The following is a 26,803-nucleotide window of genomic DNA, read 5'->3' as shown; positions in this document are numbered from 1 at the left end:
ACACGTCAACAGGGTCGACAAGGCTTTCGCCCGGATGGGGTTTTAGGAGCCCTTCCAGTGTTCTCCTCATTACTTCATCAAAGAAGATAGTAAACAGAATGAAGGAAGTAGACATACTTGTCGGACAACACTAATTGTAGGCAAGCATTTGGAGAGTTTCCCATTTACTCTAACACGTTGATAAATACAAAAGTGATTTGATATTACTGAAATTCCATAAAATATTCTATGCGAAGGTGCACCGGAAAGGCACAATCGAGTGCACTCTTAAAGTCAGGGAACCCTAAGATTTTAACGCACCTGATCGACTAGCACTGAGCAATAGTAGTGCAGCAGGTCAGGTACGGAGGTAGCCTTCTTTCAGCGTACGTTGCATTAGTTGCCATTTGCACCGGACAATTTAGGCAGTGAAGTTGTCCAGTTGTATTCAGAGGATAATGGTCATTTTGAGCAGAGTGAAAAGCGAAGAGAATCCATGGTTGGTCTCACTTGAGTAGGTTACTTTCTGGTTCAGCCTCCTGTCATGCGAGCTGTTCGCTGTAAAATGGGACACAACGGCAAATCAGGGAAACCGGTGATAGTTTTCTGGTTTAAGGATGTGTCCCTATTATGTAAAACAAGATCCACTTTCCGTGGTTGCGGTATAAATTTGGTTGATATAAACTTTAGTCAAGGCTAATGCTGTTCAAATGATTCGACTCAATCCATACGGCAAGCAAAACCCACGCAAAGAATTATCCTGTGGGAACGATGTGGCTTGTGATTGATAGTAAAGTAATTGAATGAGTTTACTACCATAATAACAACACATTCTAATGAGGCAAAGACCCTGCTGTATTGGAGAGGACATGGTAAGTTGAGTGTTCCACATACAGGACGGCAGGTAAAGCGCAGGTCTCCTTGAACTGTGCTGGATTCGCAGTCGTCGCCAGTCATCCTTCTGTGCTGTCAGTCATCCGCTTAATGACTTTGAATTAATAAACAGGTGTATGGTTTTTGTCCTCGGTAATGAATGTTCATCTTCGTCGTAAATGGGCACAAACACCCATAACTCAGTCAGTTCATTTGTGATAAAACAAAGTGGAAGCTATACAGGAAACTATTCACAAGGTTACTGAGAACTCTGTGAGTTTTCTTCGCGAAATTATGCTGCGATATCACGAATATATCGTACCATCTGTGCAGCATATTCAGTTGAAGAACATCATCACTTGGGGATCCTATGAAAACCAAATTGATTTACAAATGAATGTAATTGTCAAAATGGAATGCCAGTTATCAGGATGGAAACCTCACATATTCTTCCACCACCAGCAGTAGCAGCAGCAACGTTTAGAGCAAGTGTGTAATCACTATTGAGGCGGAGCGACCATCATTGACTGCAAGCTGCCTTATAATGAACTAGAACAGATCGAACGCTCTGGGAATTCTCCTTACATTCGGGGTTGTTATGTGACGTATCTGGTGCTGGAAGCCCACGGTTGTTTTGACACGGTCTAATCGTCTACATTCTATATATTTCTCATTAGTTTGGCATGGTTTGGCAACGATATGTTAGGCAAGTATGAATTTGATTGTGAGTAATATTCATTTTCTTTACCGTTCACTCGAGCTGCACGGTTGACAGATTCGCAATTGCGAGGGACATAAACAGTGCCGATGGGTCCAGTAAAGAGTCGAATTCACTCAATGTTGTCACTACAGTGATATCAACCGGCACCTGTTAGGGAAGCAAAACGTGCTTTTTTCAACAGCTGATTACCGGCCCGACACGACAGATATGATGCTAAGATTTTGTAACCAAAATTTAGCTTTGGGTTACCGGCTGCCCAATTTGTATGCAAACCAGTTGAATATCGGACTATAAACAGGTGGTATCCCTCGGAATACCTGTATTCTCTGTGCCAAGACACACCAACTCCATCCTTTGCAGCTACATTATATATATATATATATATATATATATATATAGTTCATTGCTGATTATTTATTTACTTATTTACTATACTTTCTTCCATTAAATGAGTGGCTAAAATGTATAGATCTTGTTCAAAACGTGAGAAGAAAAGGTAATTGTTTTTTTGCTACCGATCTGAACATCCTAGGTACGTTTGGTGAAACAACCAGACAAAAGAAGAAACGAGCCCTTGCATGTCAATGAACCAGGTCCGATCCTTTGTCTCAGAATTGTATTGCTAAAGCTACGAAACGAATGCGAGCACGTTTGCTTTGGCCGTCCTGACAGCCCTTAAAATTTGACACGTTAAATAAGCAACAGCATCCTTCATGTTTGTAAGCAAACTGACATACAGAATCGGAGGGACCCATCTGGGGTTTCTCAATAGTGTGCCTTTTTATCAGCTTAAGCAGGACAGAAAACAATGAAATGTGTTTTGTATTCATGACACTCCAGTGGCTTCATTTGCTTACTTTCCCCGATATAATTTTTCGGGTTCTTACAACGTTCTGGTCAAAATTCTGTAGTGAAACCCTACGGTTCTGATCCATTCCTAGTAGTTTTACTATAGGAAGTACATCACAGGTCTTCTGAGCTATCATAGAAAATGAAGTGTACGCACTGGTCCTTTGCTAAGCATATGCTGAAGTCTGCTTTTCTTGGTTTTCAATCAGTAAGACTATACAAGTGATTGTGTTGCGCACTTGCAAATGGTTATTTGTCATAGTAAAACTGATAAAAGCACCCACAGCACGCCGTTTTTATTCAAGTTAGGACATCTAAACTTTGCTCATAAAATTAGGTTTCGCAGTTAACCATTGATTTTCAGACAACCTGTTTCGGAATATTCTCACTGTTTCATTAACCAAACCTGAAATCACTTACCACCGTGTGAAGATGATATATTTGTATATGTGTTCACACCGCTGTCGCATGACCAGTCATCTTCCTGCCCTGACTTGATCTTTCTGCTTGCTTCTCGTCAAAGACGGAAACATGTTACATGATTTTTACCTTTATTACAGCTGATCTGTAGTGTGTCCCCGGCAATGCCAGGGGTTGAACCACCGCAACCGGACATTCGAGACAAAAGCTGCATGCTGGACTCACCCGAATTATTGAAACCGAGCGGACGAATGTGTTCACGCTTCACTGATGTGATTAGTTTGTCCTACTATCCAAACCAGGGCGCTTTTGCTTTAGAAAATCCACAAATCCGAAACCAACCACGAATAACACGCTCACGTGAATGAAACAACCGTCAATAGCGATGTTTGTACAGACACGGTGCACACTGGACCACGCCTGAATCCATTTGTTTATCTTTGTGACTACGCCTGCTAAACATGAGTCTTTGCGCTACTCGAGGTAAATTTGTAGCGTATAGTTTCACAGTTTAATTCACACTTGTCATACGAGCACGGTTAAGTAGCTCCGTGTGTTTCAGAGTAGATAGAAGCTGTTGCTTGTCCAACTTAGCTTAAGACAATTAGTAATTTATCCTGACAACCGTCTGATGACCAGCCAACGATTAGAATAACCAGTGGCAAGGAATTTGAGTAAAAATCTCCTCCCGAGTGAATGTGGAACAAACACTCCCATTACATAGTTGACCTGACGATTCTATGGGACTTCTTCAGTGCCCTGAGAAACATGGTACACGATCCAAAATCAAGGCACTATTCACCCACGAAAAGTTTCTGGAACAGAACGATAAATTTTCAGTGAATGCAATGATGGAGAACGAATGCTAGGAGGAGGAAGAGAGAGAGAGCGATCTCAGCCTTACGGTATAAAAAGCTAGGCGTCGAACTCCAGATAAGACAACACTGACATAGTTGGAAGCAACTGCAGTCACTTTGCCTCCAACAGTTAATCACAGCTGGCTGACCAATAACAAGTAGTTTCCAGCGGAGCTTGAAGTTATTATATGCACCCGATGGTGGGAACAGCGACTGAACTAATTAGACAAGAGCGTCGATTATGGCACAAAACTGGAGTGATGCAGAAGTGTACAAGTCCTGGTCTCCTGATTCAGAAGCATACTCTCAGCCAAATTTAAAGGAACGCAGAGGCATTCAATTGACGCAGAATTTGTTTTCCAATTCTCCACCGCATATTTCACCCCAGCCACATTCGTGTAGTCTGATATTTGTACACTTGAAAGATACACATTAAACAGAACGGATATTGTTTTTGTGAGGGGGAAGGTTGAATTCAAAACACGACTTAGCGGAACAAGATGATATAATCTGACGCTTCGGTTACCATGGGCAACCAAGGGTTGCAACGACTGTCAGTACCGATATGGATAGTTTTAAAACAAAACACGGGTAGAACAGAAAATATTGGTTTGACGTCGACAGTATTTTGAAGAAAGACAGAAGTGGATTTGATAAATATTGACAACGGGCGTCCAAGAACACGAAGGATGAGTGAAAATAAGCGCCTGGAACGGTCCCCCAGTGAAAATTTCAGTCCAAATAATTTCCCACATTCCAGCAATCCGTCTGTGCAATTGAACGATATTGGTGTCCAGCACATTGTGGAAGTCATGCAAGGAGATCACTTATGGAAGTGACATATTTGTTGTTAAGGTGGTGGTCAATGGAGTGACGAATCAGCTTTGGAGTTCAGGCAACTGACCTCAATAGTCCGTTTGGTAGAACGCCCATCTGGTAAGCCCTAATTCGACATTCATCCCTAAGCGTGCCTTTTCCGTCACACTGCTCATACTTGGAGTTCCTTTTTCAGTAGGCCGAGGGATAAAGGATATCTGCAAAAATCGACGGTTGGGATCACAGTTTTAAGAGTACCCAGCTAACTGATGAACGATTTCTGTTTACGACTCGGTTGACCTCACCTTCCACCAGGCCTGTGGTTCTCCTTGTAGAAACCTAAAGTGATTAAATTAAATAGTGCGGTAAGTGGATGAGCAGAAAAGATTTTGATATTACTATAAAATATCTGCTCAAGTTATGCGTCCGGTCATGTGGACCGGTAAGAGCAGTCAGGCCAGCAACGATGCAACGAGATCGGTCAGCATAGGAAGAATGTTGGCGGAAATTCAGGGAGCGAATTTAAAGGATTTCAGTACTGAACTACCAATTATCGTAGAAAAGTAGGTAAAACGACTTAATTGTAATTGCTTTAGAAGCGGAGCGCTTCGTTTCATTCTAACAATCAGTTTTGCGAACTCGCTTGTACTGCGTTACAGCCGATTAAACACTTTTCAATTTGGCCTTTTCCTGCGGAATAATCAAGTCCTCATTTGTCTCAGATTTTTGGTTTAGCTGCTCAGTTGTGAACTTCCGGTGTTCAATATACAGTTTGCCCTCAATGCTCTTTGCTATCAGGTGAAATTGAACGATCTTCAACATGTGAGTGATCTCTGGGCTCAGGTGTAATCCATCTTTTTGAGAGTAACTATTCATACAACCATCCACACAGCAGACAACATTTCATTCATGGCCATATTATTCAAGTGGAAACAGTCCAGTGCAAAACCTGCAGACCGCACTGAGCGTGGAGTTATCGGCTACTTATAGAAGTGTGAAAACTCGCAGTCCTTCCCCGCAGGTGAAATTGCTATCTCAGTTTGATGGAATTTTCCTGACCTGTTGTTCGAAGGCACCCAACATTGGACACATATTTTATCCTCCTGTGTCCACGACCAGTGTTGATGGTTTGTTAGGAAAGGTGATAAAGTATGAGGTTCTATCCTGCTTCAAATCCCTATTGAGCAAGACAGTGGTTAAATACAGATCACCGGATTGGCACAGTACTGGTCTTACAGCTGAGCCGGTTAACCGACTGAGTGTGAATACGTTTGAGGACTTTTGACGTCATTTAAAGAGACATCTACGTGAAAATCGATTTCATGCATTTATAGAGTAGAAAATGTTTTGCCCACATGAAAAATGTACAGATTTTCACATTCCATGTCGAAGCACAGCCTAAAGTGAGCTGTTCTTGCGAAAGTAAAACACGATGTTTTTCTCTTATCTAACCCTATTCCCATTTTGTATAAACGGATGAAAAGTATAAAACATCTTAGAAATATACTTGGCTTTCCATGCGAAATAAATATGGTTGAGAAAGACAAGATTCAGCTTCACTAACATTTTCTCCGTAATTACATAGGTTGTGAGATAAGCTCCGACAACCATAAGACGGAAGCTCTATCAGCCTGCCTACTGGATCAATGTTGCCTTAGCTACAGACAATGCTGATCGTTGCGCGCAACACTGGGAGCTAAGGCTGTTTAGCCACCCAAACCGGCTAGCCAAAGCACGATGCTGATTGGCTTACTTTCAAGGTCATGTTGGAAGTCACTTGTTAAATGTTCAATTGGCTCTGACCGCCTGTGTATCGTTCCGGTTAAACATGGGATGATTATGATGATCGTGTGCTTACTGGCGTGTAATTCAGTTGCCGTTCCAGGGGCAGCTGAACGGCAATGAAACTGGTTGGTTTCAGGTTCTCTGGAGAACCGGAATTTACAAACGGAAGTAACGGAACATCGTGTACCGATTCATTGTGTAGGTGATCAGAATGAGTTTCCGAAAACGGCGCTCTTCTGCCACACTACAGTTGGATGAGGCTTCAAGGGTGAGTTGCGAACGATGGCATTACCATTTTGCTGCTGTCTGATGAATGTTCCTTCACTGGCTAGCGAAAAAATACCCTTCAAATTGTTTTCCACATTAACAATGCACTTTCTATAAAAAGAAAACGTCAAAATCACCCTTCGATCAAGTTAATAAATATGGACAGCCAGTCCCATTACTATTTTTGTCATACGTTGCAACCGAACCAGCCGTATTCCCACGATTTGGTTTGACATTGAATGACCTAATTTTTGGAAGGTAGCGGCATCCAATAGCAATAATAATCCACGATCGATTGTGGTCCTTTGTTGGTCAATGCCCAACGAGCTGCGTCCGAACAGCCATAGAAATTGCTCTCACTCCCAGCTTTGTACGTGAAGTCAGCCGGCCTGATTATGTCCTTTTCGACACATATTGGTTTTTACTGATGGGCATCCTTGCGTGTAACGGAGGACAGTTGTCCGAACAAAAGTGAGAAAAAATCAGCTTACATCCAAATCAATGAAGATTCAGTGTTTTTGATGCGGAGGTTATCCGGTCTATCGAAGAACGCTAGTACCAAGGTGAAGTTTGTACCCTGGAAAGAGCGCCTTGCATTTGTGCCAAAATTAATAGAAACATGAAAATGGCCAGATGAATTAACGTGAAATCCGCTGACAGCCTACCGTCTGTTCCGTTCGGCTTGGGGCTGTTGTCATCAATTGAAGTCAGCTTAGACGTAACATGCTACCTAAAAGATTGAAAACTCTTTGGCCTGTTTCCGCCCTACTTTAAACAAACGAGGTTCAATTCATTTTCACTGGGACTGAATGTATCCCTCGAATCTGGAGATGGATATCGATGGCGATTCGGTCATTGAGTCATGATGTGTGTAGTGTCATGTCTGAATTGGAAATGCTTCAAATTAGCTGTGCTCATACAGGGTGGAAGCAGAACAGCAAAACACTGAAAATGTTTGATATGGATTCATGTGATATGAGCAGAAAGACGCGAAATAAACAACTCTTTTCTAAGCGGATATTTTGGCTTGCTTTGCTTCACACTCGTTTCTGTGATCCTCGCATATGAGCATCCGATGTCAAAATTTACGCGCTTGATTATACAGAATTCAACACTTGGATTTTTTTTTCAAATTTCCGAGTGGTTACGATGTTTGAACTATTTCGTTCTTCTTTCTAAGATTTAGGTATCTGTGAATTCGCCAACAAACTTGCCGATTTTAAATCAATTCTTCATTCTGTAGATTAGTGTAATCGGTTCCTTCATCTTCGCCTTTCCCCGGCAGAAGGAACATCAAGCTTCATTGGAAGTGTTACTTGTCAGAACTCTGCTCCAGAGACTACCAGAGTTGAAATTTTATTCGTAGATTCATACAGTGAAATTTATGACGTATAGTGGCGATTCACAAGACGTTTCAAACTGTGCTTCACAGAAACTCACTACTTGACCGAAAGCTTGCAAAAGGTGCTTCCTGATCAATGAGTTAGCTGTTAGGCCAGTTAACACTAGAAAGCCGAGATCGTCAGGTCGATGAGTTTTATTTTCATATACGTGTGAAATTCACTGGAAGGTCGCAAACTAGTAGTTGCGAGTTTCCGCGTCACATTACCCACCGACTGAGTTCCATGTACGGTAGTGATGCGGCTATTCTTTCTCGAACTATAGTCTTTCAAACGTGTGCATTCCACTTAAGTTTGAGAAAGTGACCCGGCCATCGTGTGTGAAAAATGGTAGAATAGCTTCCAGTTTGTTCACTTTCAAGCTACTGAATCGATTTCTTGTAAGTATAAAAATACGCGAACGAAAAAGTCGACCAAACTACCCGGAAATAGATGACAATGGTTCGCTGGTGCGGCCTTTGGAATGTCAACTGATATCTAACCGACACCCGACTGAAGGAGGCAAACCGTGTGAACACCACTCAGCGGAAAGTGCATGAGTGAACTTTGGCTCTAAAAGGTAACCTTTTGGTTTCTGATTATTTGGTGTTTCCGATTCAGTGTATAGACAAAATCATGTGATCGGATCTGAGATCCGCAAATGATTCTGAATGTAGCCAAGTCAAAAACATGTGCGGAGAAACAAAGAGTTGCATTTTTAGTTGCTGACGGAAGACTCAGACAAACCCTGGCTGAAGCTCTTATCTATAATATTTTTTCATTGAATATGCTGCACAAACGGCGTCTCTTGTTTCGACTGATACGATACCCAATATACTGAATTGTCTTTCTGGGAGTGACACTGCATAAAACATTGGTGTGACCTACGGACAAGTCATCATTGATTTCCAATAGAGGTTTCGCCCTGTACGTGAAATCAGCCTATGTTGAGGAGCCGATAAGCACTGTAAAGCCGTTTCATCATTATTAGTAAACGTCAGCAGTGCGTACCTACAAAACTCAAGGGATTTCGAACTCAAGATTTCCTGGCTAGTAGTTTGAATACTTGACCGTTCAGCCAAGTGGGTGCGATTGACTTGAACGCAGAAGGGATGCAGTGCCATTCATCTTTCAATCACGGAATCCACATCACCTGGTCACTTCTTGACAAGCTCCTTCAGTGATGGCTTGTCAGATGTAAGTCTAACTCATCTTGTGAAAGTATTCTTCATTTGAACTAATTATGAGATGTTGGTAATGTGAGGTGCCTTCGGAAAGTTCATCTCACCCTGTTTATGAACCTAGTCTATTCCGAAAAGCCAAGAAGCACTGTAAAGCTTTTTCATCGTTTTTGGAAGTCACCAGCCTATCGCACGTAGCATACTATTAAGGAAATTTAAAACTTGCACGAGTGTAATATACTACTCATGAGGTTGCTGAAGATTCTTCGGCAGCCCGTGACCGGTTTGCTTAAAGCATCATAAATGATAGATTCAGCTGGGTTCTAGGTGAAAAATCACGTTTGTATGCAAATAGGTGTATTTCGCAAATGTAGAACTTCCTTTCATACGTTGTGATATCAGTTTTCGCCTAATTACCGTCTACCAACACAAATTTGTGGCTTTTCTAATGCTACACGGGAAATTCTCCATTTTGTTGGTTGTGCAACTGAATGTCTCTAAAGACGTTTAAACTATGTTGTGCGGAAACCATCTTAGTGATTTCGACTCGGGGATGAAAACATAGTAGCGCATCAAACTGACAAGTTCTTTCAGCTATATTATGTATGGTTCATACTACTCACACGCTGCGAACTTCAGTAAAAGAACGTTAACCGCTGTGCTAATCCATGGTGCCGTTCGTATTTGCAACTGCTGTGCACTGTCCAGGAAACTGAGAATGACGGCATGGGGGATCTTTAAGATCTTGCAGTCACTATCGTTTGATTCTGCTTTTGGGGAACAACAGTAAGCCGTAGATGACAGTCACGGTTCGGATTCCCACTAAAACTGACTAACTGTATGCACTTAGTCGAATGCATGACTTTTGCCGACTAGTTATAGGATCATCAGTGCTTTTATCATGCTTCTCAGGTCAGCATAGCTTAGTGGTTGTGGCGCCAACTTACTGGCTGGCACGTCTGTGGTTCGAACCCAACCTCAGCATCTCGACCGCTCCTGTCAGGGCTTGGGCAAACAGGCACTACCTCAGTCCCCTTCGGTTAGAGTGTAAGATGTGCACCGAAAGGGAGCTATTCACTATCGACAAACTAGTGCTGGTCGTTGGGCACACTTTGTACCAACTGAAGCAAGTTGCTGGAGAGCCGCCCATGCGTTCAGCTGGCCAGAAGTGCCCCCGTCTCCAACACAAATAGCGCAGGCACCGAGCCAGCTATACACTCTTCATCAACCTCAGTAAAACTATAAAATTCCAATCAGCTAGCACATGAAGCCGACTGGTGGTATGAGAAACCACTCTTGTTTTAACCCAGGCTTAGCATGCATTGAGTGAGAAACTCACTTTCCTCTAACTCAGTCAAGGCCCTTCTTTGCGTACACACCTATACGACCTTGCCCTGGACCGTACAAGCCGTGAGTGAGGTATAGTGAGCAATTCACTGTTGACCTACTGGAGTGGGAAGTCACTGTAGCCTTCAGTTCATGAACTTACCCCACCGCCCAACTCGTCAAAATGAGTATATAAATGACAGGAAAACAACTGTCGTGGCCCCCCTTTGATCCCGTTTTTAGTTCGAGTTTTCTACCGCCAACCTGGTTCAGCTTTTCTCCATCACTTCTATTCGGTCTTGCTGAGAACACTGTGGAAGGTGCGTTGTAACCTGCCATGAATCCAAGACCAACCGAAGTGCATATTTTGGATAATAATAATAATAATAATAATAATAAGAGGCAACCGCACGGGATTGGGATCTAACTCATTGCTGAAGGCAACCATCCTGTGAATTCCCTTAATGAGGGATCTATCTTCAGTGTAGAAGATAGATCTATAGTTTACAGTTATTTTGCCGTCAGTGTTCACTACTAAACATTTCGTGATGATTTTCATTTGTAGGACTGGACAACAAGCATCATATTCGGATACCGAGTTAGCGACAATCTGCGCACATAGCCGGTAAAATTGTAGCTTGCACAATGAATTTAGTCCCAACAAATGATTTATTACCATGTCTGGCGATGCGTTATCGTGCTTCGTGTACTTCAGCCATCAGCCGATCGGAGTTTCTATCACGTGATGCAGATCGCCTGTTGCATTTGTCTGGTAGATGGGAGTGAACACTCTTCGTTGGGTCTTGAGGTTGGCTTTTGTTAACTAGCATTTCAGTAAACAGCAGTTGCGTGTGCGGGTAGCATTGAGTGCCAGACATGCACGTTGTCTTTCAACCACAACGTTTATCACTCGAAGCGACGTTCGTTAGACGGTCGTTGGGAATTTTTTTGGTGGTCCGGCACATCTGTTCCAAGTTTGCTCGTAGGAGGTGGTAGTGACTATATTGTCTGAGGTATGGCACGACTCGTTCACCCATTTGAAGTTACAGTTATGCTTGAGTGAAATGTGCTCCTTCATAGGGTTGGGCAACTAACAACAACCACAAGATCATCCCCTCATGAGACACAAACTGACTGGGAAATGAGCAATATGCGAGGTGATGCATTCGTGTTTTGCTGTAGTACTCCAACGAAAGACAAGCCTGTTTAGCTGCACAGTCCATAAATTATGAAGAGTATACGAGAACTGTGCAATTAAGTGTGAAATATATATATATATATATATGTATATGTAAAGGCAGGTATGAGATAGAATTAGCTCAGTAGTTGGACCCTGGTCATCCTATCAGTACCTCGGATCTCTTGCTGCTCTCGCACTGCATAAGAGATTGTTAGGGCTCCGACAACAAGCATATTTTTCCCATAAGTCAAGGTTGCACTCCTTCATATGTTTTCATTTTCCTCCGACACCGAAAGACCATTTTGCGAGAGGCTCACCTGGAACCCAGCTAAGTTTCTCGTTGTAATGTTTCCAAGCAGCAAACACTTGAATCCACACGTATATGTAGCGGATACTTTCACGGACTTACTACTGTATTTCGATGGGACAGACTGGGTATAGAAGACATCAGACTAATGCCTTTGCTCCAACGGCTGAAGGTCGTTCTCTGAATAAGGCGGTGGGTGTTAAACATACTCAGAGAGAGACATCTACAGTGGCTCCATCTTGGAAGTAATGCACCCTTTGGGTTTATTTCAAGTCGTATACCAGGAAAGAAGCTGCGCACGTGGAAGCGACACGAAAGTATGTCCCATAATCTGTAAAACAAGATATAGTGGCGACCTACGGTTACTTCCCACAGAGGGAAAAGTAGCCGACTCCGTCTGCTAAACTCCACCAAAATAGAAGCTGATTTCGAAATGGTTATATTTCATTGAGCGCATTCATGCCATCTGTGGAGTTTCTGAATGGCCTATTAATGTTTTTCAGTTGGACTGTTTGGACCAGAGTACGAAGGCAGGATGTATAGTATGCAGAACGCCATTAGAGCTTTGTTCAGCCCGAAACATTCGGATTTTCCGCATACATAATCCAAATTTGTGACAATTTTCAAATATATGCACAGGACTCCTAAAACAAATGCGCTACGTGCTGCCAGAGTATGAAACAACATTCAGGCCACCTTGTTGATCCACTGAACAACTGCATAAGACATGCACGATGCGCGCGGATTCTGTCGGGTGTCATCCAAGGTCACAAGTGATCCTAAGTAAAGATCGAAATAATAGTTTATTTGATTCAGTTGACGATCAGCGCGCGAATCCTCATTGTCGGCGATTGATAGGGAAAGTACGTATGCCCACACGGAGTATTGAATGAACATCGTGTGGATCTCAAAGGAATTTACCTGATCTCCAAACTTAGTGGAAAAGTTATTGGATGAATTTTCTCGGCAAGGTATCAAGTGAACCAGCAAGCTGTCTCAAAACCTGTAAGGAAGGCAAACTGAAGGTCACTGAATGCCAAAAAAACTAGATAACAAGTACAGTACTTCCCCAGATAGACTCGACCTCTCGTCACCTTCTTCCTGAAAGCTCTCTCTAGGGAGGCAAACATTTAAGACAGCATTGTTATCGCCCGGTAAATCCAAGTTAAAAATCAAATTTTATAAGGCTACTGGCATTAATGGACAGTCTTTTTGTTGAACCGGCTAGTGTCACCGTAAAGAACCAATAGCGCACAAACGTCTCCGCCAAAAATTTGATGAAGCTTGCGCAGGGCGTTTTTAGGTAAGGTAGAAATGTAGGGGCGAGACAACTGACCAATGTGGAACGCTTCCGGTGCACATTGTCGTTTGGTCGGGTTGTGATTTACGAAACAGGGTGCCTTCACCTTTCAGGTTGGAAAACGTTTTTGCACTTTATCGGTGATGTCTACGAAACCCCTCTCGGTGTTATCAGAGTGCGTTCCGAAACACTATAATTTAAGAACCGCAGTCTTTAGAATCGAACACAAACTTTTAAGTAATATCGTCGTCCAGCAGTAGTGTAACTAGTACGAGCCGTAACGGTAAAAACAGTCTCACTTTTTGGAGTGATATCCTGTTCTGGTAATTGAGCCAGTATTACAAAGTTACTAATTCACAGGCATTACATGCTGTTCTTCTCTTGGAAGCATCTTTCTTGGGAGACAGGCTACCTCTCGCAGTGAGGAAAAATTTGGAACAGAGTCATCTAATCTAGCCACTGGGCCAGCGCTCTCTTCAAAGGCACTCTGAGGGTCACTGCTACAGTTCGAATGCAAAATAATGTCTCCCCTTTCATCTGAAAATCAGGCACGGTTCAGATCTTTTGCTTTTGAAAAATGCTGATTTATGAAGGAGTCAACTTGGTTTGTTTGACTCATGAAACCCAGAGCCGTATAGCTACTCAGTGATGACATAACTGCGGCCTAGATGGTCATTTGTTTTTACCAATTCGTGAAGACCAAGCAAGTACAAACAATATTTTAATGCGGTTACGCATCAACCGGTATCACTGTGTGGACGATTGAGTGTTTGATTGTCATTATCATAATCATTTTCAGCTGTTAACCGTGCTGCTGTCAGCAAACAAAGTCTGTTCCGAAATTCAGTCGCATAATTGGTGAAAGTGAATATCCGGACAGGTTTATCTCAAAGCACTTGGCTACTATGAGTAAGTAAAATAAACCGGCCATTGTCGATAGTTCAAAGACAGGCTGCCTCTCCAGGCCCACAGAACGATGGTCTACTTCATAACCAGATATTGTAAGAAGACTACATAGGGTGTACGATGCTGCAGTTGGCTGCTGATCAGGTGACCGTTGATTTGTTCGCCGACCTTGGCAACTGGCTCGCAAAGGCTCTGTCCTCATCCGAGGAGACATTGTCAGTGAACGATTGGGAGGGACATATTACCAACAAGTAGGAGAATAAAGGAACACAACTAGTCATGGCTTGAAACTGGTTCGAGGAAGTCTGTTACTATCACGATAACGATCACTTGCCCGTTCCTAGTCACTTGTTTTTTTCCAACAATCCTTTTCGAATGCTGTAACGGGCGCCTACCAAGATCCATTCGATACGCTATCTGGCGACAGCTGGGGCGATTGCGATTCCCACAAACAACCCAAGTCTGTCAACTAGTACACGCTCATCGAATGCGAAGTAAATACTTTTCGCACTTCTGCCCGCAGACTCCTCTCCATCCTTGTTTTACTTGCATGAATCGCTCGCTTCTCATTTTGTATTGGCAGAAGGACCAGAGAAACCGTTAATGTTCGTCAGCCTGTGTTCTGAATCCCCATTTGCCTTTGACGTTCTATGCCTCGGACTACTGCACTTTTCGTGACCCTTTCTTCAAACGTTGCGTTCCATGACGTGATATACCCTCGGTCCTATTTTGACGGCTTATCGTGTTGGGGAATTCAGGGCTACTTGTTTTTTTTCTGCTCTTGTTTGAGGATATTGCATGTTTCATACATTACGGATGAGTTGCTGACGGTTGAAGAATTCGTAAGATTTCCATCATCCGTGTTTGAAAAGTCCTCCTCTAGTCCTGATGCATCTACGGTGGTAAGTTCACACCAGAGGAGGAGGGCTCTGGGCCCGATTCCCCCCCTCGCTTGCTAACAAGGTATATTCGAGTCGCGCCCGGAGTTGAGTCCGGGTGTCTGGCATACGAGCTTGTTACCGGTTAAGTAGTGTATGTTGGGCGCACCTGAAACACTACGACATAACAGACGAGCGTGGTCACAGTTGACTGCTAAGGCTGTCTTGTCCCATTCACTAATGGAACAGTTGTAAAATGTAATGTTTCTGCAGCTCCAGTTGAATGCGACAATAACACAGGGACCGGTTAAAATTCAAGCAATACCACTCGGCATCAGCCAGCCACCTGGTTTACCACTATATTATTGTCCAATCGGAAAAAGCCCAGCTGACCAGTTGACCCATGTACCATGGGTCAACGGGTCAGCTGATATCGCATCAGACAGTCCGTTTTGGTAAATAGGCTATGAAAGTAACATATTTTGGCCGAAAGGGAATACAGGCAAATGAGTGTCGTCCACAAGTGACCAAAACAGATGGGCTGCTGGGATAAACTAGTGTGCTTGAAGAACATACAGGCGATTGGGCGGCCGAATAACATCCCAGTGACGTCAGTTTCCGGGTTTTTCATTTTTTTTACTCCACTGATGACTCACTGGCTACAAATGCTGCCCAAAACATTGAGAAGTATCAGCACCAATGATTCCTGCCTGCTTCAGACGTCGTAACGCTTTCGACCCTACTTTCCCGATGACCGGTGTCTTGTCTTTCTTCGTCTACAAGCTACAGAAGCACCAGCAGTTATAAAAAACGGATGGTCTCCTAAAGTTTGATAACGTTTGATCTGGGGACAACAGCTTTTCTGAAGCCATAACAATGATCTATGTTCTTGAGACCTAACGTCTAAAAGTGTATGCAGATGTAGTCTACCAAAATGGTAATAATAAAAACGTCGTCCAGGGCGACTGTGAGGTTCTGAGGATCTGAGGATCTTGCAGACCTCAGAGGGTTTACAAAAAATCTTTGTGAAAGTTTTTTATGTATACCTGCAACACTGTGTTTTGGAAATATATCGGTATATGGGTAACTCGAATGCGTCAACTTTGTAGTTGATTAGGTGGCTGTGTATCAGCTCACCGACTTAGCCTGATGGATGCGATTAGCCTACCCAGACCTCTGTTTCCTTCCCGGCTCTCCCGTGTTAATGTGGACTAACCAGAATACTTTTTCCCAGGATTGGAATGCGTCTGTTCGAGCGATGGTAATACGAACACGTAGTTAATATTATCGGTGAGTCATTTAAAACCAGATCAACGTGGCGAATAGTTGAACTATATACTGTCTGAGTCAGCCCCACTATGACTAAGGCCAAACGTCTAACCAAACGGTATGATGTTCAGCTGTCGGCCGATAAGACATGGCTTCGAATCGTCTCGAAGATTTGTGAAATGCGCATTAGTGTTGACCAAAGGTCATCCCCTGCTAGCAGCACGTATATTAACACACGCACAACACTACCCAACGCACAACCACCAACCCACCGCTACGCACTACTACGCTCCACAATAACGCACTGATGATGTCACCTCGATTGGTGATGAAACGTTTGCAATCAAATTGCCCAGCTCAGCGAACAAGCCAACGACCACCATAAAAGGAAAGTTTTGCGCCTTTGAGAATACTTCGAAATTTCACATGAAAATTCAAAATAGTTTCACTACAAACAGTCGGGAAATCCTCGGTGGAAGGAATGGCTGAGCAGCCGCTTAGATATGGTTCGTTGAATTCCGGATACTTAACTTGCAGTAAGGGCGGAAATAGAACACGCATGGGCTGTCGTATTTTGTCTGTACCACGTGACATTAAGCCAATTGATTTTTCGGTCTGTACTTCGCGTCCCACGCTGTCCATGACCTTGGGTTATTTTCACGTGACATACCGACAGCACCAATGAGACTTGCCGTCTCGTCCGCTGTAAACGCCTAATCCGAAGGTCACACCGGTCGTTTTTTCCTTCAGTAGATTAGGTTTTAGGAAAGATTAAGTGTTGTCGTTATATCAGCATGCCTCGTCATTCTGCTATGCTGAGAATTCGATTTATGTAATTTGCTCGAGTTTTTAAAATACTACTGCATGTTTTTGAATACTGCATTGATAAAGTTAAATCCTACACACCGTTGTGCGTTTTACCATACCATTAGAATAAACAAGGCCAATTATTTCGTCAACAATTGCACAGAATCTCGGGATAAACCTTCAAGTAATTTGCTCAGTATATTCGTTCTTCGATGTGGATGGTCTGTGCCTTCTGGGTAGCTACTCTGTAGCACAGCGCACATTAAGCGTAGGGTTCTATGAGTATTCGATCTATGTCGTTGCTTGACATGTACAATTCTCCTGTTTCTAAAACCAACAGGATGTAGAATCCAGCGCTCCAGAAGCGTAAGCCTAGCTATGTTTCTTCAGAAGAAACTGCTTACAAGATCGTTGAACACTCTGGACAGCTGGTTAGTTTTTTCATTCGTCTTAGGGCTGAAGAATATCAGGTTAATCTGAGCAACCCATTAAAACCAGACTTATTTGCGAACAAGTTTTTGTCACCAAACGAGACTAATTTGATGCGCGATGGAGATTGATTATTGGAAATTCGACGACTAGGCCTCAAGAGGGAGGAAACCGGACGTCCAGACTATAGAATAGATTAGTTTGCAAGAACACGTTTGCCAGTGAATAATGTCTTCGTGTTTGTGGGACTGCCTACTCCCGTGGACTGCTGACAGCCATGAACCTGGACTTACTTGTGGTTAAAACCGTCAAAACTACGTATAGTTTGAGAATTTATTACGATTTGGGTTCAAGTGATGAGCCCCAAAACTTGTCATGAACTGTTGAGGAGTTTTCAGTAGTTTCAGAACCCTTCAGTTTTCGGCATTATGAGTAATGTTCCCGTCAGGCTAACTTTTATTCAACCTTTTTTAAAAACGACCCCATAAGATCACTATCAGACTAAGCATATTTATTCTCCGGATTTGAGTCTGGCTTTTAAAGTGTGTTTGTGCTATTCGTTTGACAGGAATAAGGCGTCAGCATTTCATTTATGTCTTATTTCAACACAACTCTCAGGTAGTACTAACAATGAACAACAAACAATACATTCATACAATACAGTTAGAGTGATTTGTTCGTGAATATCAGTTGGGGTTTGAAAACTGGCATGGCTATTCGTTGATCAATAATACCGAATCGTGTTCAGATGCATCATTTTTCCACGTATATAATTCTTATTTTTAATGGCTTTTGCTGTTATTGGGTCAAACCGCGTATTGTTTTTCCCGGTTCTGTCCGGACGCAGTCGATTAGCTGTTTTTTTCCTTTTACCTACTGACTGTACAAAAATGAAAGGGCAAACGATCATTCATCTTAATAGGATCAGCGCATTTTCAGCAAAGTAGCTGTCCCCTGAAACGAGATAAACTGCATCGAAAACCTCGGTTCAAAGACAAATGGCATATCTGTCCATTGAATGAGAAAATAGACTATAAGTAACTGTCGTCATGCTGACCTTAGGGGGTCTGCACAGTTAGACAAAGGCGTGCATTACTTTGTGCGCACCGCGTGCGGTTGGTGAATATTTAGGTATGCGGGAGGGTTTGAAATATGAAAGCGTTTAGCTAGGACGGATTTTCCGAATCCAATCAATTGTTCTACAGGGACAAAGAATAAGATAAGTGGAGCCCCGAGAGGAAAATTGTACAGAAACTGTCCTTCAACAGAGGAATACAAAGAGGATAGAGTAGAGCTAGTGTAGTGTGTAGTGGTGTGTAGTGGTGTTGGAATCTCAAATATTTTGGTAAAATTTATATCGTATTTAAAAAAGATCTGACTGGAAGCGGAATATAGCAATCAGGCTCTACTCTAGCGTAAAAGAAAAACTTATTGGTTCAAGGAAAGCCAAGAAAAACTTAGTTGTATCTCCATTTTTTCATTGCGTTAATTACGGTTTGATGGTGTGCAGAATAGTTTTCAATTCAAATTGCCAACCCTAGCGTTAATTACGGTTTGATGGTGTGCAGAATAGTTTTCAATTCAAATTGCCACACCCTAGTGTTTTTTTTCGAAAACCAACTGGTAAGTAACCATCTAAGCGGACTTATATCTCGCTATTTCAGAAGTAAATAACATTTGGAGGTGATCTATGGGTTCATAGTGAAAATAGTGGGTGTATTAAACAAAACTGTTTGACGTGGTCGGATCATCGGAGAGCTTCATTTGGTATATTCACCCTAGTTTGAATGAGGACTACAGAAGGACCAGGAGATCTATTCAGGTGACAACGACACGAATCATGTATTAAAGTACACACTAACTAGGTTAAGCATTTGTCCTTCCACTCTTTAGTACTGCCTTCCGATCTGGAATCATATGAATAGCTCGACAGCCTACCTAAATGGCTAGGCCTGCACCTGGTGATGGGGACTTGACTGTTTACATTATTAATAACCACTCTGGCAAGCAATCACATCTGAGGTGGTCTCCTAACCCTGACAACTGTTGAAAGTGATCATTGACTTTGGCTGACTTGCACTGTGGACGGTAAACTTGTTGTGTTGTTTCACTCTCTTCAAAAGAGAAGTGTCACACATCGAACGGCTAGCCAGAAAACGCAGGTCACCTTTCTGTACTGCAAACTGGTAGCTTACCTCATGAGTTAAACCGAAACAATCACAACGCCAAGCACCACCTACATTTCACAGCTTCTAATTCTGGAAACATTTGGCATAAACAGTTTCTTGGTAAAGGTAGCTGTTATCGGCATCGTGTGCTCACGTTAAGCAATTAGAAATAAGAACCAGGCCTTCCTTATGACAGTCAGTTTTTAGGAGGCATGTTGCATGTGCTAACTTGCGGCCGTCCAGCCATCAGACGTGGCCCAGTCGCGCCCTCATTGGTGCCGTTGATCCAAGCTAATTGCGTCCAATGCATAGCTCCCTTCCCAACCCCCCAATTGACAGCCCACTGATAGCGCTGGATTTATGCATCAATTTATCATCTCCCGCCTGCAATGCGTAGCTACCTACCCCCTTCCCCACCCAAACCATCAGTGAACGAAACTGCGGCAGTTACAACCACTGTACGACGAGTACGCGGTTATTAGAGCTGACAATGATGATGATGATGATGATCAGCTGGGTGTTTGTTCTTGTTTCAGATTTGTCCGTTATCCCCAAAACGAAAGCTAGGGCACTGTGGGTGGTCACCGGTACTCACAGACGGGTTTCGTTCTTATTAGCTGCTGTACTTTGAGCTTGTTTTCAAAGGTGTGCTCCTAAAAGAAACATTTGTAGAAAACTGTACACAAGTTCGAGTGAAGGCGTGGTCCACACAATGACCTCACGCTACCAACAAATCCCATCACTGTCACTGATTCTCCTATTTTCTGTGAGCATTGCCTTTTAGCATATTACCGGTGAAAGGAAGAAGGCCTTCGCTGCGGAGTTATTTATAAGAAAATGCCAACCGAACAGTTACAGACTGTTGGACAGGGAAGCAAAACCCTCATATGGATCTTGTTTACAAAAACTGAATATCCACCTTCTCTTTGAACCCGTCTTTCTGAACTTTCCTGGATATTTATTAACTGTTGCTCAAATCCAAGAACATGACACAAAGCAACTCCACAAGAGACGCACAGCGAATTTACAAGAAAACATACCACTCGTATGCTTCTCCCATCAGTAGTATCACCATTACACCGGTACCTGAATGATTATTTCGAAGTTAACTTTTGCTGTCCCTTCGAGACCATCCAGATCAGTACTGTTAAGTTCTAGCCCCCTCTAGTTCAACAGTTGCAAAGCAGGGGGGCACGTAGAGTTCGGAGAATTTCCGAAACTAATCGAGCTGGAAGTCATTTGTGTTCGTTCGGGGCTCAGCAACGAAAGATGTCACGAATTGTGGCAATCGTCAAAGAATCTGTACGGCGAAGCGTCAATAGCTGCGTTATTCTAAATTAAATCTTGACAGATTCGACGACGAAATTCCTGACAATATCAAGCTCATGAAGAACCATTAACAAACACTAATAACCGTGGAGTCGTCCGAGAAATAAGTGCTTCAGAACAAGCAGTAGTTCACTTGAGATGAGCTCACGTTTGTAAGGTAGGAATAATAATAATTTTGAGGTCTTTTGTTTTGGGAACAAAAACAGAGCCGAAACATTGCCATAGATGACACATTCTGAATATCACCACAGGCTCAAACACGTATTCTGATTTCTTACAGAACACTAGTTTGTAGGACGTTTTATCGGACCGCCACGCCCATCGCATTTAATTTATCGGAGGCTGAATGAATGTCCATCAACTGACACCGAAACGAGCGTACATTTTGGGGGAAGCGCTTAGTCATCCGTAATTGTGTCATTGATGCACTAAAACCAAATAGTTATCGGTCTCAAAAGAGGATGCATTGGGTGAAGAACGCTTACAGGAAACACAACTTTAAATGAATGGCAGGGGCGCTTGCGGTTGCCGTGAAGGAAATACAAGGAAGTGGAAATCGAACCGATACAAATACTGCTCGATAACTTTTCACGACGGCACGACTGAAGTGAAGTATGAAATAGAGTTGGGGACTGTACGTCAAACTGTGGACGTCCACGTAGATTTCCACTGTCTCAGTAGTATAAAATCCGGGTGAACAACGTACGACCTTCAACTTCTGTTTTAATAACGTTCATGTAATGGCTATCGCGGCGAACCTTACCATAACTTTTCTGTGAGTAGTTACAGTAAATTTTCAAGCCACACCATGAACAATGAGCAGAGACGGTTAATCGGGACCACAGTTTGTACATCGGTCCGCATGGTAGCTCAAAATGTATATTCAAGTAGATGATTCCCCACAGATAAGACGGCACAAACTCATCTATGCCTATATGGTATCTACAGCTGGATGTCAGTTCGGAGTGGGTGAACTCTCGGAAGAAAACTGATGCAACCAGGGCTTCTCAGCTGTTCGAAATTCTGGTTAAAATGGCTCAATGGATTCAAGTTCAAACCATGTTGTTGCCATTGCGGCTCAGTAGGTATTGCAAAGGACAACACTTAGCCTGAGTTCTTCATTTTCAGAGATACTCCTTTGGCTCCTCCAATCAGACGTCGGTAATCCTATCCTAGCATTCTTTGCGAAACCTACCCGGTACAATTCCAAGGCACAAGGACATACCAATTCGCTGGTACTTGAAACCAATCGCCTAGCCTATCCTGTAGATTTTGCAACCGAGAGCAAGTAGTGTCTCAAGGGCCCCAACCTGGAAGGTGCAGAGCCCATAGCGTCCTGCTTGGACGTAGCCACTTTTCTCGTCGTGACTTGTCTTTTCTCCATCGTGGGCTTCTGAATGAAAAACAATGTTGTCGTTTGCATATTGTAGCTGGACATGCGCATTGCACACTATAACACTCGAATTTACTGCTAAAGGTGTTTTGATTGCTTACCGAGTATTGAATTTTGCTTCCTTTCACTGTGGAGGACCTCTAGTTAGCTTACACCTTCTGTGCTACAATTGCGTCTTCATGTGAATGTTAAAAAATATCATCTATATAATATGTCTATATCTATAGATTTCTCGTTATGTATCTATATATATCTATATATTATCCTTCGAATTAGGATGGACTTCGGGCGCATCTCTTTCCGAATAAGAATGTGGCAGCTGTGTGGAGCTTCAAGGCTTTTCGGCTTGCATCGAGTTATCAGCGACGTGATATTTAGAGTTGCGAACATCCTAATCTTTGAAATGTTAACAGGTATTTTCATAAGGCAAACTACTCACAAGGTTGCTGAAAGCAAAGCAAGCAACCTTAAGACACTAAGCTTTCAGCTGTTCAACTTTGACACATTCATTTTGTTGTGTTTCACCTCCGTAACTCCATCTTTCCTTCCACTTTTTCCTCCAGATACAAGCCAATAGAAAGCTAAGTGCCACATCATTCGAACCCCTGGAAAATATGGTCGTCTGTCCGATAGACTTGAATCTTTTGGAAGATCCTCGTCTGTTGCCCTGTGGCCATGCATTTTGCTGTGACTGCCTCACAAAATACATGCATCAGCTGCCAATGGGAGTCAAAGAGAAGGCCACCACCAACGAGGAACCCCGATTTGCCTGTCCTATATGCCGAACTGTCTATCCAGTACCCCCAGCGAAGAGTGCCAGCACATTTCCAAAAGCATTCAATCATCTGGTTATTTTGGAGTTTCTCAGGAAAAATCAACTGCAGACGTTTAAGATTCCAAGCGCGCCACCACTTTCGGGCGAAAACGATAATAACAGCCGACAGGCTATGGTGGCGAATCATCGAAAGTCATCCACCCAAGTTAGTTCACAGATGTTAAATTACATTGTCAACGACATTACAGCCCGGGAACGTGACGGAAAGATTAGCCCCGCAGACAGAGCTGTGATCATGGATGAGATTTCAAAACTTCTTCAAAGACTTGAAGGTGATCAGAAATCGTCAACATCTCCAGTGGTAACAAAAATCAAAGAACCACTACAAATTCCCTCGGTCTCGAACTCATCATCACACTCGCCAAACGGATCGGTACGAGGTCTCGGCAGATTCCATGCTTTTGCTGATAAGGTACGACTACGAAGACGGTCGTCTGTGAGACCGGTTCAAACTGAGACACTGAGTTACACCACATATAGAGACGTAGAAAGTTTGCGGTGGTCAATGAAACACAAGTCAACCTACGAGGTATTGACTAAAGGAAAGGATTGTTGTGTAATGCGTGCAGGTGAGAATTTTCAACCGGTTGATATGCAGCTTATACCACAGTCCACATCTGCTCAGGTGTTGAGATGCACATTGACCACCGATGAAAACAGAAGGGCCTTGGTTTTATGGAGCCAGAAGATCAAACTCGATCACCATTCGATCCCAGTTGATTCAAAGAGACCAAAGAGTGCCAAGGAGAGTCTACAAGAAGAAACACGCGGTGCTGTGAGGTTGAACGGCACCGGTGCCCTTAAGGTGCAATATGTTCGGTTCTTCAAACAACATATATACTTAACTGGAATAATCTCCTCTCAATCCTCTACTCTGAGTGACCGGAAGACTGGAAGCAATCTTCAGACAGACAGTTCTTGTTTCAGCATCCCACCAGAAGAATACGCTGTACTAGTTCGCTGTGAAGCTACTGGCCTAAAAGCGACGGAAAACGGGACAGAGCCCAGCGATCCTTTTCCTATCCGAGCTGTATCATGCCCGTTTCGTCGAGATTCGGTTGGACATGAACGTCTTGACCAACCTATTCTGTCCGGGATCGATATAGATCGAACAAATGGCGATGTCTACCTGGCCCAACCGGCGAACGCCATGATTTGCCGCCTGAAAGCACACGACCTCAGTAGAACCGACGGAATGTGGTACTTAAACGAACCACAGTTATCACCGTGTTTCCTGTGCTATACAAATGATACTAAGGAGGTTTGGGCTACGTGTCAACGTGAGGACAAAGTGGTCATATTAGACCTGGAAACCAATGGCTTTCATCATTTCAAACCATCCCTCTCTTTCGGCATCAATCCTTCACACATCGTTTACACATCCGATCAACGGATAGTCATGCTGGACTCCGAACAGTCACGTCTGTTATGGATAGCCAAAATCCACCACACAATTTGTGTGCAGTTCTTGGACGTGCAATTTCACGGTCGGCAACGCCGTAAATTTCTTGCCATTCAGCCAGTAGATGATACCGCGGTTATGGCTGGTATCTTAGATTCACCAAAAATTCATCATACCCTAATCAGCGGTGGGATCCTGTGTGCTCATGATTGTGGATGTTCCATAATCTATCCGAAGAAGCAACTATCCAAGCTACGTTCTGTCCGAATGGATTGCACTTCAATATTCTCCTGCTGAGCAACCAGGCCACAGACGGTTCGAATCACAGGATCTTCTGTACCGTCCCGCATTTCCCCGATAACGCGACAATGCCACTATGCAAGCGCCTTCCACAGCGACAGAATATGATTGGACCACCCAGGCGATTATTTCTCCTTCTCATTATCAGTTATTATTGATATTACTTCCTATTGTTTTTTGTTGTCATCTCCATTTTCCATACTTCCTGAGCATTTACCTACATTGCCATCAACCCACAAGCCAAACATGATGTGCAGGGTTGTTTTGTTTTATTCGCGGCGCGACGTGAATATGCAATGCTTCCTGCCTGTTTCACTAATTCGCATAATTTTAAACGTTGATTTGCAAACCTTTCGAAGTTGTTGTGTCCAAACTGCATAGATCACGGGTATTTGATCGTTCAGGAAACCGTCGGTAATTAGAAAAAAAATCGGACGGACAATGTGAAGTTGCAAACTCGGAAAGTATGGCATCAAAGTGGAACGCGACTGGGCATGATGGGTCGAGCACGTCAGCAGGGTTACACGTGGACGGAGTGGGGCTAGGCCGGACAACGATAATAGGTGAGAACGTCTACTTATCCACAACACAGAGTTAAGGTGCACCTGTGGCTGGAAACGGGACTGTTAGACGTTGTAACCTCAATACGAACTTGGATTCTTCGAGAGGACGGCGCATGATATCGGCGCACGCGTTAAACGGGTTGGGTTGGCTGTTTAATGTTCAGCTGAGGGGTCTGGAGTTTGAAATTGAAACGATCGCGCTGTTAAACAGAAATCCTGAGTCTGAATGAGAACTAATGAATTTCGCTCTGTAATTCATGAAGACAATTACAAGTTAGTTTCGTAGAACATGATTAGATCTTAAAACTTTAGCCTCATCACAACTCCCTGTGCACATGGTGAGTACAGTGTCTAGTCTCCCCTAGGAAAGCCTTCGTTTCATCGATCGGTTGGGTTACCTCAGACGCGCATGAACACTGTGACGTGATCTGTAATGTGTCACGTTTGAGCACTGTGGCGGACACCAGACTTGCAACTACGTTGAGACAAATGCAAAACACGACAGAAGCAGCCGGGTTTGCCAACTAGTAAGACACGGTTCAAACCGAGCCATTCCCTGTAGGCCGATGTAAGCTCGCAGAGGGGTGTCGAAACTGTCAGGAAACGAACTACATCAGTGTATAAACTGCATTTATATAAGAGCCTCAGGGCTTGTATTTAATGACTCAAGCAGTGCCATCAGGTAGACCAATCAAAATTATCGGTTTTATAGCACCTACAATCCAGCAGGTGGAGTGAAAAGTGTAGTAACACTGTGCAGTCGTTTCATCCTTGTTGGGTACTAAACAATGTACATACCGTGAATCCCTTCAGAAATATCCATGCTTGAGATCCTTCAAATGTCAGACGAGCGTTTTACAACAGGATGATCTTCGGTGGAGTTAGCTTGTATAGAATGTTGGATTACAGACTCTGCAGTCACACATCCCAAGTCACATGACAAGCTGTTGCCTGGTTTTTCGAGCGGCGACTCTTCAGAGGCGGATCTGTGGCGAGTGGGAGGTGATCTGATCAAAATAAATCTATTGGCATGGGCGCAGGCAAGTATGCGGTTCAACTTCATCGTAAGAGATACCACTGCAGCCAATGTATCACCGTAACTTTACTAATAATGCAGTGAGTCAACGGCAAGGTCATCAAAAAGTACACACAAAAGAACGGGTTGACCGGCCTCAAAGCAATGTGGGCACAACTGCAAGGTGCTCAGTATTCGCACAATGGGATTTAAATTTAGAAAGCTGTGACGTGTCCCTGATGGATTAAAGCAACTGAACAATTGATTTC

At 43.2% G+C, this 26,803-nt stretch overlaps 1 protein-coding gene across 1 annotated transcript; it reads left to right on the top strand.

Annotated features, from left to right (window-relative positions):
* Positions 1-6,372: 6,372 nt before the first annotated feature.
* T265_11225 (hypothetical protein) lies at positions 6,373-25,303 on the top strand (the record flags this gene model as incomplete). Its single annotated transcript, XM_009177827.1, has 2 exons — positions 6,373-6,568; positions 22,983-25,303. The coding sequence occupies 2 exons, from the start codon at positions 6,512-6,514 to the stop codon at positions 24,951-24,953; spliced, it is 2,028 nt and encodes a 675-aa protein (XP_009176091.1).
* Between the last annotated feature and the right edge of the window lie 1,500 nt (positions 25,304-26,803).

Source organism: Opisthorchis viverrini (assembly GCF_000715545.1).
Source record: "Opisthorchis viverrini unplaced genomic scaffold opera_v5_477, whole genome shotgun sequence".
Classification (NCBI taxonomy): Eukaryota; Metazoa; Platyhelminthes; class Trematoda; order Opisthorchiida; family Opisthorchiidae; genus Opisthorchis; species Opisthorchis viverrini.
Note: the sequence above shows the minus strand (reverse complement) of the source record. Positions and strands in the feature narration are given on the sequence as shown.